Raw genomic sequence first — 14988 nt, 5'->3', positions numbered from 1 at the left:
AGCTGTGCTCGAAGCCTACACCTCTGCTGGGGATCCCCTCTGCTGGGAGTGCCAGAATCTTCCCATCCTATCCACGAGCTGCTGCTGTCTCTCCAGGCTTCAGGCCTTGGTGCTGTGGATTCTAATATTCTCATAGACGGCTAGCAGTTTTCCAGACTGTTCTGTCTGGCAGGCCCCGTCCCCAGTGCATGATACATGTTCTCTTACCTAATTCCTGTGGTTCCCATTTTATGGGTAATGTCGCTGATATTCAGTAAGGTGAACGACTTGCCCACAATGCACAGCGGAAGAGTGGCAGGGCTGTGATGTGAGCCTATGCAGTTTGATGCCAGAGTCTTCGCATTTAAGTCACCCCACGCCTCATGCTAGTTTCTGGGGACATGGGAGGGTCTCTAAGACTTGGCCCCTGGAAGTGTGCTGGCATCTTTGGCTCCACTGGGAGCCCAGGTGGTGGTGTTCATAGTTGTCTCTCTCTGCTCAGCTCTCCTCACTGTGCAAGACCCTGCTTGTGAGGGGACCAGTGGTCCCACAGGCCAGCACACAAGGCTGTGGGGCTGTCTCAGAGAGGTTGTGTGGTTCATCTCAAGCCTGGTGAGTCTCAGACAAGCCCAGCCCAGCAGAGCCCAGACTGCCACAGGCAGGAAGTGAGGTTGGTGAGTGGGCGAGAAGAAACTGTGTCTGGGCTGGGCGCGCCAGGGGAGACTTCCTGAGAGAGACTGCCAGCTTTAATCCAGGCCTCTGGTCTGAGAAGGATGTGGACGACAGAGGAGGGCACAGGATGTGTGGGACGGCCTGCCTGGTTTGCACCACTCAGCACCTGCTGCAGAGTACCATTTCCCCACTCCCAGCCGTGGGTCCTGGCAGGATGCGGCTGATCTCAGCGGGGCAGGCGTCCAGGCCCTGACAGATGCTGGGAGCCATAGAGGGTCTATGAGGACTCTGTGGAAGGAGAGGCTTTTACATAGGGCCCTTGAAAAAAGGTCAGCGACACCCCCCCCTCATTCTCCCACAACTCAGATTCATACTGCGCCCCCAGGGACCTCTGCCTGTCCTTGGTGTCCTCTCTCACTAAGTGGGCAGAAATCCTCCCTCCTTCCCCCAGAGCTTTCTTTCCTAACATCACCAGAACCCGCGTGGAGCACTGTTGCTTAGGGTGCTCTAGAGGCTCCTGGTCACCTGGACTGTCCTTTAGTTCAGGCCCTGTGGGAAGCGCCTGGTCTCTGTGACAACAGAGGTCTGTTATGTCTCTGCTGAGGTTTGCACTTGGGGAAGCTATTTCCCTACTTGGATCCCTCATCTTTTTCTCCAAGGGCCTCCTTGGGATATCATCACGGGACACCCCGGTGAGGGGGCAGCAGGTGGAGCACCTGGCTTTGCAGTCCCCTCACCTCCTTTGGTTCCAACCTGGTGACTGGCTGCTGGGTGTCCAAAGGTGGTGATCACCAGGCAAGAGTTGAAGACAGCGGCAATCCCTAGGTGTGGTAAGAGTGTGCTCCCAGCCCTCCTGTGTGTGTGGGTCTCCTGCTCTCGGGGCAGTAAGAATATGGCTCCCATCAGCCCCTGTGTTTTTCCCGGGAGAATTTTGGTTCTGCTGGCCTTGCTCCTGTCTATTTGAGATCTTACGTGTTCCCACGTGAGAGGCTGCCTGAGTGCATTTTGTTGGTGGCATGTTATTGGCCTTTAGGAGGATTCCCTTGGGCTCATCGTGCCCCTGGGGAAGCCAGCCCCTTGTGGGGTGAGAAGGAATAGTGTGAAAGGAATTTTGGGTCCTGGACTCCTCCCTACCCTCCCACCCTTTTGGAACTAAGTGGATTAGCCCTGTGTAATTGTGAATAAAATCCTGCTGCTGGGAACCTTTGGGGGGGGTGGTTTGCTTCGAGCAGGAGAACAAGAGGAGACTGCTGTTTGGGGGAACAAGAAGCCTCAGGAGGCCTTTCCAGCGCTGGACAGGCCAGAGATGCTGAGAATATTGATTTTGCGTTTTTTTTGTTTTGTTTTGTTTTGTTTTGTTTTTGTTGTTTTTTTTTGTGGGTTTTGTGTTAGGATTGCCTTTTTCTTTAGACTAGGGCTTTTGTCCTTGCTGCTTTCTCTCTGTGGTACTTTCTGTTCTCCTTAGCTCCTTGTCGCTTTCATTTCTTCTTTCCCCTCTCTGTTTCCCTTGATGTTACTTAGTTCCTCCCCTCTCTGGCCTTGCTACTCTCTGTCTCAGGAATTTCAGGCTTAATGGGCCTCTTCTCTGCAGCCCACAGGCTAAGGGCAGGCAGCGGGCAGATGGGGGCTGGTCAGGTGCTGGGGATTCATGCGAGTCACCCTGAAGGGCTCACCCTGAAGTCTCCCCCCACCAGGGTAGGGTGGGGTTAGGACAGGAAGGAGAAGCATCTGTACCCATGCCACTCACAATGTCCCCTCCTTGCTGCTGGCCTTGACCAGGTGCTGGTGGCCTTGGCAGCCAGAGAAGTGGCGTCAGGAACATTTGGGCCAAGCTTGTAACCCGAGGAGTCCCCTGTGGAGTGTAGGAAGTCAGCGTCGGCAGGGGCCTCCGCTGTTGGTTCTCCTTTTATGGCTCAATGGTCTGGGACTTTTGCTCTGGACAACAGTGTGAGATCAGGAGCACTGTGACTCCCAAGGATTCTCTGGCTGAGGCTGAGGAGAGAAGGGGCTGGGGTCAGAGCCAGAGCCTCAGAGCCAGTGGGAGGAACTTGTGGAGGGACTGGGAAGGCTTGGACATGAGGTGCAACCTCCCTCTACTCTAGGGGACAAAACTGCACGTGAGCTGCTGCGCACTTGCCAGGACGAGCACCCCAGAGCACCTGCCTGTCTAGCCTGCACTCTGCACCTGACCCCGTCACCTGTGACACTTGAGGCTGTTTTCAAGGGTGTGATGGGCCAGGGCCTGGACCTGCCACACTCATCACCCCATTCCTAAGGGTTCAGCCTCCAACAAGGGACTCACAACTTGTTCTGTAGATGTTCCCCCAACATAAACAAGCCCTCTTCTCAGGGTGTGGCAGAGGGACAGGCAGGTAGCCTCCATGCTCTCTGGCAGGCAGTGGCACATGGGGCAGAGGTTGGGGGTGGAGGGCGGGGATAAGAGCACCCACTTATCCCTTGAGTGCTTCCTACGTGCTGCACCCAGACACAGAAACATCTAAGAATGGATGTATCACCCCCGTGTCACGGATGCAGAGGCTGAGATTCAGGAAGGTGAAGTAACTCACTCGAAGTCTCAGAGTAGGGACATGCCCTGGCTGGGCTGGAACCCTTGGCCTTTCTGGCGGCCAAGTTGTGGCTCTCAGCTATCTTTGGGGATCAGGAGCCAGACCTCTCTCCCAGGCCACAGTCTACCCATCTATAAGATGAAGGGCTGGGCGCTCTGCTTGACAAGAGCCCCCCTTCTCGCTGTGCAGACCTTTTTAGTGGGCAGTGATTGTGGGCATTGCTAGGGAAGCAGGCAGGTAAATAGTGGTGCAAATAGACGGGCAGTGTGGAGACTGGCTAGAGGGGGCCCCAAGATGCCTCTCCTAAGCTAGCTGGTAAGTGGTGTTGCCAGGGGGACGGTCAGCCGTGTGACTCCACGAGCAAGGTCTGTGTTCAGCTACGGACAGGAGCTCTGGGGTTATGACTTAGGTTGGAAGACCCCTTTCCACTGTACTCCATTGCCCAGTTAAAGCCTGCAGTCAGGCTGAGCCTGTCCCAGGGCGCATCTTTACCCTAGGAAGGCCTGAGAGAGTGGGGATGAGTCACTGTTGCCCATTGCTATGGCAGGAGCATCCCTCAGTGGGGCCAGGCCACTACCCTGGCCTCTCCGAGGACTTCCCTTTCCTCACAGCTATGGCTCCATGGCATGATCAAAGACCGGGACATTTTCCCAGGAGTTGGAACACTCAGAGCCCTCTAGCAGAAGAGGAGCAGGAGAGGGAGAGCGACCAGGGGCCAGTGGAGGTTGGAAGCTCCTCTGGGAGGAGCCTGAGTGGGGCCATGGCAGCCTGTGCTCACCCAAGCCTGTGTGGGGAGCTGCAGGGACATGGATGAAGCCAAGGGAAATGGGAGAGATGCTAGGAGATATGATGTTGGCTGTTGGCTTCAGAAAGAGCAGGTCTGAGGGGTGGGGAGTCAGAAGGTTCCCTAGGGTCTCGGCACTATGCCTCTGGGAGTAGTCCAGTCTGTCTCCCCTCTCCCCCCCCGCCCCCAGCACACACATTTATTCCTTTGTTATCTTTGTGACACCTCCTCCAGGGGACAGAGACCAGCCATCGCTCTTCTCAGAGCTAGAGGGTGTTGGGTCTCCTGTCTCTACGGCTGGCCGGGGGCACGAGCTGCTGGGTGCCTCAGCAGGGGTCCCCCGGGCATGGCCTCACTTGCCCCGGTCGCCCCCTGCTTAGGGAAGGTAGCCACTGCCCTCTGTAGCCCCACTGGCTATGTGGGCATCCCTGTGGCACAACTGACCACTTGGGAGCACAGACTGTGGCTGGACTGGGGGTCTCTTCACGAGGAGGGACCATTAAAGGGACCTTGCTTCTGAGATGAGAATAAAACACTTGCGTTTGCTGAAATTTTCCACTCTTAGGATGAAAATGTCCTATTTTTACACTGTCATAGGAGAAATAGAACTAGGGTAATGTCTCACCGATAACATAGCTGATTTTGACAGGAAAAATGCTTTTTTCCCCTAAGAAGTTTAAGGGAGGGTAATAGAACCTGGACCCTCTGCGGAGGCGCTCTGGGGCCTCACAAGGCACCTGAGTGGCCTCTCCTCAAGCCCCTCTCAGAAGTCTCTGGGTGGGGTGCTGGGATCTGGTACCTGCCTCAGGCAAAGGGAGTTCTGGTCCTGCCACTTACTCCGGGTATAATCTCTGAGAGAGAGAGAGAGAGAGAGAGGATGTTGTAGCTCTCTCTGGGCCTCTTTCCCCTCCTGTGAAGTAGATGCTGGTAGTCACAGACCTGCCTGTCCTGTCTCCATTGCCATGTGTGAGGAGACTACACATCCATTTCCACAGACGGGGAGCTGGAGCTCAGAGAGGTTAAGGGATTGGCCTAGAGTCACCACACGCTTTGCAGAAAGGGACATTGCTCCAAAGGATGCACGGTGGCAGTTGCGGCGTCTAAAGGTGGCTGCCGCCTGAGAGAGTGAAGTTGTGCCCCTCCCCTAGTCTGAGAGCCGGGCTGCTTCCCTGGCTGGGGTCCCCAGGTCTCCACCTTGCTGCCTCACCCGACCCCTGGCCCCCTCCCCTGAGGTCAGCCATCTCATCCTCTCCCCACCCTGGAGGGTCTGTCCCTTCCCCACTGGGCCTTTCACAGCAAAGCAGGGTCCATAGACTCTTGATTCTTAGTCCATTTTTGCAAAGCCATGTCCAGTCCTGCCCCTCGCAAGACCATTTCCTGTGACCTGCTGGTTTGCAGGGGGTCTTTTTCCCCTTGATCCCAGAGGCTGCACCTGGATTTCCCCAAGTTCTGCAGGTGAAGAGTATGGGGCCACTTCAGGGCAGACCCAGGGGAATCCTGGAGCCAAGCAAACCTCAAGGCCCATTTCCACTCAGTAGGTACTTGGCACTGTGCTAATCTGAGCTCTCTCTGTGTTCTCATTCCGTCCTCATGGCCACCAGGGACCATGCGTACTGTCACTGTTCCCATTTTCCAGTTGGGACCAGTGAGGCTCAGAGAGGCTACATGGCCTGCTCAAAGCTAGGGGCAAGTGGAAGATGGCAGTCCACGTCTGTCTGCCCTGGAGTCCCGTGCCCACAGCTGGTCCTTCATAGTATATGGTCTCCGGGGGCACGGGGACCCCTGGGCCTGCCCCAGCTAGCACTTACGTTCCTGCTGTCCCTCTCCCTCCCTGCCTTGGAGCCCAGCTCAACTCCCTCTTTCTGGAAGCATTCTTCCCCTCTCCTACCCGTCTCCAGCCATCTCCCTCCCCAGACCTGGCACTTCTGCCTTTGTTTCCAGGTCGTCTGTGGCTGGTGGGAAACAGGTAAACTGAGGCTATCAAAATTTAGCAAGTGGAAGGAGTCTTGTGATCCTGAGACTTAACCATTTCCAAACGTGCGTTGGATCTCCTACAGGCTCAGAGCCTCAGCCATTCTCTCCTCTCCCGGGACTGTGGTGGGAGGCGCCCAGCCTATCAGCGGTCCTACCCTCCCTCCTGCACTCCACCCCCTGCCATCAGGTGCTCTGGCCTTGGCCTGGAAGGGGGTTGTTGTTTGGGGGCTCCTCTTCTTCCTGGGCTCCCTTGGCTGGGCTTCCCCGTCTTGTCTGCTCTGCCAGGTTCTGGCTCTAGAAAGAAAAGAAGAGGGAGAGAAGGAGCCAGGACCAGTTCCCTAGGGCTTAACATCCTCATCAAGCACTCTGATTGGCAGTAAATCATCCATAGACCCCCAAATCCTTGGGGGCAGAGTGCCCACGGCTGCATTCCTGGCCCCAGCTCTGGGCCTAGCCCTCAGGCAGAGCCAGTAAACGTTGGCAGAAGTGGGGGAGGGATCTATAAAATGGGCAGGCCTCCCTGGGCATGAGGGATGAATCTTGGTTCCCCAAAGACTCCCGGATGCAGAGGTGGCCATGTGTGAGCCGTGAGACCCCGAGAAGCCACAAAACCTCCCTGAGCCTCAGTCTCCTGGGCCACTGTTATGATAGCCACCAAGTGGCAGAGCCTTGTCTAGATCCCGAGGTGTGGGGCCAAACCCCACATACAAAAGGAGCAAAGCAGCCGTCAGCGTGGTCCCCACTGCCTAGAAGCCAACAGATGAGTTCAAGTCCTGACTCTCACTGCCCCACTGTGTGACTTTGGACAAGTCACTTAACCTCTCGGAGTCACAGTTTCCCCACAGTTAAAAGGATGATACTGGTTCTTCTCAGGATCTGGTGAACACTGAATGAGGTGGTGTCTGTGATCAGATGCCATGGCCAACACACCACTGCCCGAGCACCAGGGAGAGATAGCTGTCAGGAAGGGGTGGCTAAAATGGATCTGACGCTCTCAGTCCCTGAGCACCCAGCTGGGGCCTGGGCATTTGGGGTCAGTGGTGTCATGTGAGCTGACCTCCCTGGAACTTAGCCTCTGAGGAGGAGAGGTGAATGGAAAGGGAGAGCCAGAGGCCAGGACACAGCCAGAATGTAATGAAGTGAGGTCTGGTCTGGCATGAGGCCAGCTAATCCATAGCTGCAGAATTGGTTCCATTAGCGCCTTTAATGAGCTACAAAAGCTGAGGAAATGAGTGTATGTGGGAATAGTGGCACATGTCTGAGGCTCTAAATCGAAACTGTGGCGAAAAAGTGAGACTTGACACTGTCAGCAGCTCTCTAAATAGCACCGGCTCCCTCGGGTGGGTTTGGCGGGGGGCACAGCCTTGGCTTTATGAGAAGACACTGAGGCCAGAAGGCCTGAATCCTGAACTTGAGGTCAATCTATACCGTCCCATCCCTGAGGCTGTGGCCTCGGCCCTGAGGGGACGGAGCAGCTCGTGAGGATCAGGGGCTGGCCAGGGCCAGGGTGAAGTGTGCTGGAAGCCCTCACTGGTGCTAGCCGCACAAGGCAGGAGTGGTCTCAACAGCTGGCTATAAAATGAATTTAGCTATTCCAGTGGTGTGTCTCTCATAAAAGCAGAGCTCTGTCTAATGGGAAAAATAATCCTAAATAATCAGAACTGGGAGCCAGAAGGGACCTTAGACATGGCTGAGTTGAATGCTCTTGTCAAGGAGGGAGTGTGGTAGGTTCAAAGTGCTTTTTCTTACCCATGACCTCTCTCTGTGGAGAATAGAGGTTTCCCACAACGAACAAAATGGGAGTTGAAGACCTGTATTTTCCTATACCATTCCATTCAGTTCTGCTGCCCGAGCGTTTGGCGCTGAATGGGTGCACCACGATGCAATCCATAGCCCAGAAATGCCGCTCTTCAGTGTTCTGGTCTGCCCTTGCCTGAGGCTGGGATGAGGCTCCCAAGTGGGAGAAGGGGTGTTGTGGGGGGACAGACCGGTCCTTCTGCCTCTCTCTTCTCTGTACTCTGGCACAGGACAAAGCTGCAATCCCCAGAAAGTAGAGGGTCTGGCGATGTCACCTCAGGCTCCCGGTGGTTGTGCCAGGCTACCATGCCACACGCCGGCCTCAATTTTTAGGAGGGAATTTATATCAGATAAGTTCTTGTGAATCTTTCTGTATCTTGCAAAATTATTATTGAAGGTGTTGTCAGAATGTTATACTTTTCCCCCATGGAAGGTCTGATGTTAAATTCCTTTAAGAATTTGGTCTTAAGGGGCTCCTGGGTGGCTCAGCCGGTTAAGTGGTTAAGCGTCTGTATTCGGCTGAGGTCACGATCCCAGGGTGCGGGGATCGAGTTCTGCATCCAGCTCCTTGCTCAGTGGGGAACCTGCTTCTACCTCTCCCTCTGCCTCCCCGCCCCCGCCCGCCGCTTGTGTTCTCTCTCTCAAATAAATAAATAAATAAATAAATAAAATCTTAAAAAAAAAAAAAGAATTTGGTCTTGGAAAAAGTTCAATGAATGTCTCTGCTTCTCTTCATGGGGTGATAATAGCAGCAGAACCTATCTGGTTTCCTTCTTTGCCAAGACTCTCTGGAAGCTCAGAATTAAAAGATGTCCTCAATTATAGTTACGAGCTTACATGGGTTTCTGGTACATTTTATTTTTCTCTGTATTCTAAAAAGAATCTGACGTTTTTTGTTTTAGTCATGCTTTCAGGGTTATAAAATGCCTGAACTCCTGTTGTCAATGAGTAGAGCAGTGGAAATGATGAGACTTAGAGTGGCTCATTGGGCAGTGAGAGCACCTGGATGCCTGGCCTCCAGGAGGTTCTCTTTGCTGTAAGGATGATGTCTCTCAGGCTGTGGGTTGTCATGAAATCCGGAGTAGATATTTCTTAATTTGTTAGTGCCTCACTGATAGGAGAGATTGCAAGCCAGCTCTCTTCCCCCGGAAGGAGTGGGTGTTCCCACAGCGGCCACAGAGCAGCTTGGCCTGGGCTGTAGGTTAATTGGCTGGGAGTATGGAGGTTGGGTGAGGGGAGGCTTCCTGTCCAGGCTGGTGGCCTGGGGGACTCCTGTGTGTGAGACAGATGGGGAGACTGTGAACACTTTTTACTTGAGAAGAGCCCGGCCCCGGGGTTAGCTGGAGGTGGACACTAGATACATGGGTGAGCATAAGGGCCTGGGTAGGTGGCCCTTCTGGGGCTGGGAGGTGGCTGGAGTAGGGTGTTGGGGGCTTGTCCCAAAGTTGTCTCCTCACAGAGCCGCCACAGACATCCCAGTTCCGTGTGATGCTCTAGGAAAGCAGATGGAGTTCTTTCACACTGGGCAATGTGAGGTGATGCAGCAGACAGGGCCTCAGTGGGAGAGGAGGTCTGGGTGGAGGGGTCAGGGCTTGGGCAAAGCGGTCACAGGGTGAGTAGTGGCAGCAAGACCCCCAGTCTTCCTTGGGCACCTCTCTGTGCCCAGTACTCTGGTAGGCACCGGAGAGAGAGAAAATATTGGATGAATGAATGGACAGATGGATGGGTCCCACTCTCTGGGGGTTCAGAGTCACTGTTGCAGGGGTAGGACACACGCATGCCCATGGCCCCCACCCCCATGCTCCCTATACCCATGCATCCCCAGGACACACCCCTATACCTGCCTGTATCCATGTTCCCGTGCCCCCCACCCCCTGCGCACCCACACCTGTGCACACGTTCATTCCAGAGCAGGTCTCCCGAGGCCTGTAGCGGTAGTTTTGGTTGGTGCCACCCCATCCTCTCATTTCCCCTCAGGGAGGGGTTGTCTGGACACTCTCTTAAAAGTCCCTTCTTCTCCTTGTTCAGTCTTGCCACACTCCGGCTTGGTGGCCCCAGGGCTGTGACTTCATCCTCCTGAACCTCTCTTTCCTCAGTCTGTAGACTGGGGTTGCCGGCCCCACCCGGCTTGCCTCACAGGGCAGCGCCAGCATTCCCATGACATGAGGGGGGAGACTGTTTTGTAAACTGCAGTCCAATGTTGCTCTCGCTTTCCCCGCTCCTGGGCTGGGGAGCTCCTCCGCCCACATGTGAAGCCTGTCCTTGGGTGGGACAGGATGCGGCATGCAGGGAGGGAGGGCGCCCGGCTAGTCCTGGGCCTCCCAGTCTGCCTGGTGCTGCTGGGGGCGGAGCACATGGGCCCCTCGGCCTCATCCTTTGTCGGGGTCCACCAGGGGCGTTGGCAGGGGTCTTGGCCATTCGGCTGTAGGCTCTAGGGGCAGCTTGGAGAATTTGTCAAAGGAGAGTGAGGGAGAAGGGAGAGGTTGAACCGGCTTCGTCAAAGCCTGAGGCTAGAGCAGTGTCGTTTGTTCAAGGAAATGTCATCTCAGATTCGATGTTCATCTAACTTCACTGGGGGCCCACACCTCAAGTACAGCCAGGAGCCCCTCCCTTGGGAGAAAGCCAGGGTTCTGCCTCACGGGTGTGTGGGTACCTGCTGGGCGCTTGATGGAGCTGCCCAGGAGCCATCACAGACCCTCAGCTTTGGTGGAGCCCTAGGGGGCCCAGGGGACATGGGGTGGGAGTGAGGTTAGGGTGGGGTCTGCCAAATTGGCAGAAGGCCATGCCATCCTCTTTTCTTCCCAGCCGTAACTGGGAACCAGGTGGCACCCATCGGGTTCGGGCATTTGGATATGGGTCTGTGGAGCCTCAGGGACTGCTCCATGGGGGCGGTGATGTGGGAGGGGGGCTGCAGTAGTTACTTTGCAAGGAGCCCCTGACCAGAGGTTTCTGTTCCTCCAATCTAGCTCAAGCGCTGTAGCTCAACATTAGGGAAACAGAGGCCCAGAGAGGCAAAGGAGCCACCGAAGGTCACACTGAGAGTAAGGGTAGAACCCGAGCCTCCTATCTCCTAGCCCTGTGCTCATTTCCATGCCTGGGAAAATGGAGCTCTTGCTTGGGGACATCTTTTATGAAGTGTTGTGTGGACTCATGTACCCGTGTGAATTGCCATTTATAGCAATGGCCTTGTGGGCTGCAGCAGTCAGGATGGGCTCCTTGGGAGAGGAGGTACAGTCTGGTTCACCAGGGAGGGTGGGTGAGGTGGAGTGGGGAGCCAGTTTGGCCAGGTTGTCACGTCTCTCGTTGTTGAGCCTTCCTAGGTCTTCCTCAATTTAATCTTATTCTGTCCTCATGATGGGTTGTGAGTGTTTCTTCCTCTTAACCCCACTTCATGGATTTGTTCCATAAATCTACAAATATTACATCAGCCAATGCTCTGTGCCAGGCCCAGTACTGGGACCCAGGGATGACCAGGCAGGCTGGCGGTGCCCATTGCCCTTCCTTTACCTCTCTGGGCCTCTGTTTCCCTCCAGCCTGGCTGGGGCACCAGCCATGTAGTCTGGGATCAGTTAGTTCCCCTTGCTGTGCCTCCATTTCTCAGCTAAGGAACGGGGATAATGAAGCCCCTTGCTCCTAATATTTGTAAAGTGCTCAGAACAGAGCCAAGCACGTTGAAAGTGCCATACTTATATGTGTGTGTTTGTTTAAAGAGTTATCAAAGGAACACGCTAATTGTAGGTTGTGAGCCAGCGGGGCACAGGAGGGAGGTAAAAAGGGCGATGACGCGGGAGCTCGCTGGGAAGCTGGAAGTGTTTCTGTCTTGCTGGGGGTGTGGGTCATGGGGGCATGTGCAGCTGGTCAAAACTCATTGAGCTGCGCTCTTGAGACCTGTGCATTTTACTGTATGTGAGGTGTACCTCAACCAACAACACACACACACACATATATATAAAGAAAAGTTGAAGGGAGAATGAGGGATCCTTGAGGTCCTCTTCAGTCAGGGTGGTCAGGGAGGGCTTCTGAGAGGAGGTGATATTGGGGGGACTCCTGGAAGAGGAGAAGGCTCTGGCTATAGGGAAGGCAGATGAGGAAACTGAGGCTTAGGAGGTTTGGGGCCACACTCAGGGCCAAGCTGAGGGATCAAGAATGACAGCCCAGGAGGTTTCTTTGCAGCTGGGCCTGGGCTCTGGCCCCTGTGATCTCCCCTGCAGGGAGGCCAGTAGGGGCATTTACTGTGTTTTCTGGGGGCAGCCCTCTCCCCACTCCTGTGCCTGGTCTTAGGGTCTTGGCACTCAGAAAAGGACTATTTTAATCCATGTAGGAAATGGGTTCCTAAATATGGACTAAGTCGGGTGGGGGGCATTGGGAGGTTCCAGCTCAGGGCAGCTCCACCTGCTTCTCCACCTCAGCAGAGACAGGGCGCAGGCCCAGGCCATAAGGCCCTTGGGCCCCTCCTTGGTCGTACACTCCCCTCCTCCTCTCCCTCCCACACCTTCCTCCTAGCACCATGCCCACCCTCCCACCCTTTGTTTGTTCAGGAGCCCAGTGTTTTCTGTCCGCCCTAGCCAGGAACCTGCAGGCCAACCTGCCCTGATTTGCCCTAAAGCTGCTTTCAGCCTGGTGGGAGATATAGAGGCAAAAACCCTAGAGGGGAGGTGCCGTGAGGTCTTTCCAGAGGAGAAGACATCTGAACTGAGCCCAGAAACTTCCTCAAAAGGAGGGAGTTGACCCAATGGAGAAGGAGAATGGCAAGAGTGTCCGTGGCATAGGCAGAGTGTGGGCTGTTCGGGTCAGCAAGTACGTCATTCCGACCAGAACGGGAAGGGCCGGGGGCAAGGGATAGCAGGCAATGAGAGGAAGACAAGCCTGAAGGCCAGGGGAGGAGGTGGCCATTATTTGGAGGAATGGGGGTGGGGATGTAAAGAGTGGGGCCAAGGATAGGTGGGGCTGGGGACCCCACTGGGAGGTTTCCCGCTATGTACTTGGGAGTTTTTGAGAGGAGAGAGAGGACTCGGGGGCAGGGGTGAGATGCCAGAAGCAGGGCAGAGTGAGGAGGGGATCCAGGAGCCAGCCTGGAGACCCCTGCAGGACGCTGTCAAGTCAGGCCAGACTGGGGAGGAGATGGCAGGGGGCAGGGAGAGGTGTAGGGAGGCCATGCAGAAAAGGGTGCAGAAGAGACAGAGCAAGGAGGGAGGATGGTGCATCTTGGGTCCTGTGGCTAAAGACCGGGGGACCCCTGGCTAGAGTCACCTCAACACAGTGGGGGTGAGCTGGTGTGGTGAGTGGGGGTGACTGAGCCCCTGCCCCCAGCACTGTGAGCAAGAAGCTGGTGCTCAGGAGCTGTGTGGGCACGGAGCTGAGGACGTTCTGGGAGGCAAGGGCAGCATGAGCAAGGGACTCATGGTTTCCAGGCTGGGAGTCTGTCCACAGCAGCCTCTATGCACACCCCCATCCTGGACTGCTTAATGGAGCAGGGACCCCAAAACTGGTGGAGGGACTTGCCCGGCTTCTTGCACCCCCAGGCTAGGGTCAAGGTGTGCAGCTCCAGAGATGGAGGAACAGCCATGGGGCAGCAGATGCGAGAACCTACTGACTTCCCCCGTGCCTCAGTCTGCCTCTGCCTAGAGAGCTTGGTCCCAGAGTCTGCCCCACCCAGCGTCCTGGCAGAGGGAAAACCATCCTGCAGATGAGGAGACCAAGGCCAGGAATGGCCCCGGGTCCTGTGGGCGCTGAGCAAGACGAAGCTGCTCTTGAGCCCCAGGCTTGAGTTCTGACTCTGGTCCTCAACCCTGATTAACTAGAAAGCAAACGGGGTGGGGTCTCAGGTGAGCAGCCCTGTGGGAGGATGGCTTGTCCTGCTGTTCGCATTCTGGACCACCTCACCCTGCATGCTGACTTCTCCTCCCCTACACCTCCTCCTCTGAGCAGGACCACTCCGGGGCCTTGCTCGTTACTGGTGGTTGGCCTTCTGGTTGGCGGCCATAGCCTAGGGCTGAGTTAACCTGGGCAGGGATCCTGATGCCCGCCCACCCGCTGCGTGCCTTGCTGTGATGCATCCTGTGGGGATGGCTCTGTTATGACTCCATTTTACGGAGTTGTGGGCTGTGGCTTGGAGCTGTGAATGTTCACCCCTGAGGTCATACTGAGTCACTGGAAGAATTCAGCCCCAAACCCAGGCCTCACCTGACCAGGCTGTCACCTCCTTCAGCTAGGGTCCCTCCTGCCCCCAGACTCTACCTCTGGGTCTACAACTCTTGTGCCATCCCATTGGAAAAATGCAGTTCCAGGGATGTGTGGCCCCTGGCCTGGGGTCTCACATCTGATGTGTGATTTGTCTACAAAGCCCACGCAACTGCCACTCGACTTGCAGCCCCCAAGAAGGGAGGCAGGGCTTCTGTAAGCGGCCTCTGAGCCTTTCCAAGCTGTCAGCCACCTCCCAGGGCTTTCTTGTGGTCATTGGACCACAAGTCAGAGAGACCTGGATTTGAATCCTTATTCTGCCCTTCATAAGCTGGGCGAGTTGGGCAGGTCACAGGCCTCTCTGAGCTTACATATTCTCGTCTGTCACGTGAGGGCAGTGACATGAGTGGGGAGCTGCTGGGGAAGTGGGCTGTGTGCCTGACGCTCTCTGTGCCTACCTGCCCTCAGCTCCTGTACGACAGCCCCAAGGCCCGGCAGGAGGTGGACCACCACTGGCAGACCTCAGGGGGCCCTCACATTGTGCGCATCCTGGACGTGTATGAAAACATGCACCACGGCAAGCGCTGTCTCCTCATCGTCATGGAGTGGTATGCTGGCCCACCCTGCGTCAGGGCCTCACCGGTACTCCTGTGGCCCCCAGGCTCCCACCCTTCTTTAGGGGCCCTCTCTGCTCTCAAGATAGCAGCTGCGGGAGACACCCCAGTCCCTGAGGAGTAATGGAGGGGCAGTTGCAGGCCTTGCCCATGGAGCTGTGCAGCTGGCCACAAGGCCATTCCGTCCGTGTGGGAAGGGAACTCCAGGGGCTCCAGTATGGCCTCCGTGGATGTGCTCTCACTCTGTGAGGAGGGGCTGGAAGAGGGGTCGGAGAAGGCAGCCAAGCCCTGAGTGTGTGATGCTGGGCAAGGCCCTGCTCCTCTCTATGCCTCAGTCTCCCCCGCTGAACAAGAGAGGATGGGACAGTGTCCATACCCCAAGGACTTCTATGAATTCATAACACCTTGTCAGAGATGGACT

The 14988-nt window shown here is 55.8% G+C and overlaps 1 protein-coding gene across 5 annotated transcripts in view; it reads left to right on the top strand.

Annotated features, from left to right (window-relative positions):
* Positions 1-14988, top strand: part of MAPKAPK3 (MAPK activated protein kinase 3) — a 33901-nt gene that overhangs the window by 8564 nt on the left and 10349 nt on the right. For all 5 annotated transcript variants that reach the window (XM_028124249.2, XM_028124248.2, XM_028124251.2 and 2 more), the window contains one exon: positions 14422-14561. In XM_028124249.2, coding sequence (XP_027980050.1) covers positions 14422-14561 — 140 coding nt within the window. The remainder of the gene's footprint in view (positions 1-14421; positions 14562-14988) is intronic.

The sequence above is a fragment of the Eumetopias jubatus genome, unplaced genomic scaffold (assembly GCF_037043125.1).
Source record: "Eumetopias jubatus isolate StellerSeaLion01/CBP00866 unplaced genomic scaffold, mEumJub1_p1.0 scaffold_1, whole genome shotgun sequence".
In the NCBI taxonomy this organism is placed as follows: Eukaryota; Metazoa; Chordata; class Mammalia; order Carnivora; family Otariidae; genus Eumetopias; species Eumetopias jubatus.
Note: the sequence above shows the minus strand (reverse complement) of the source record. Positions and strands in the feature narration are given on the sequence as shown.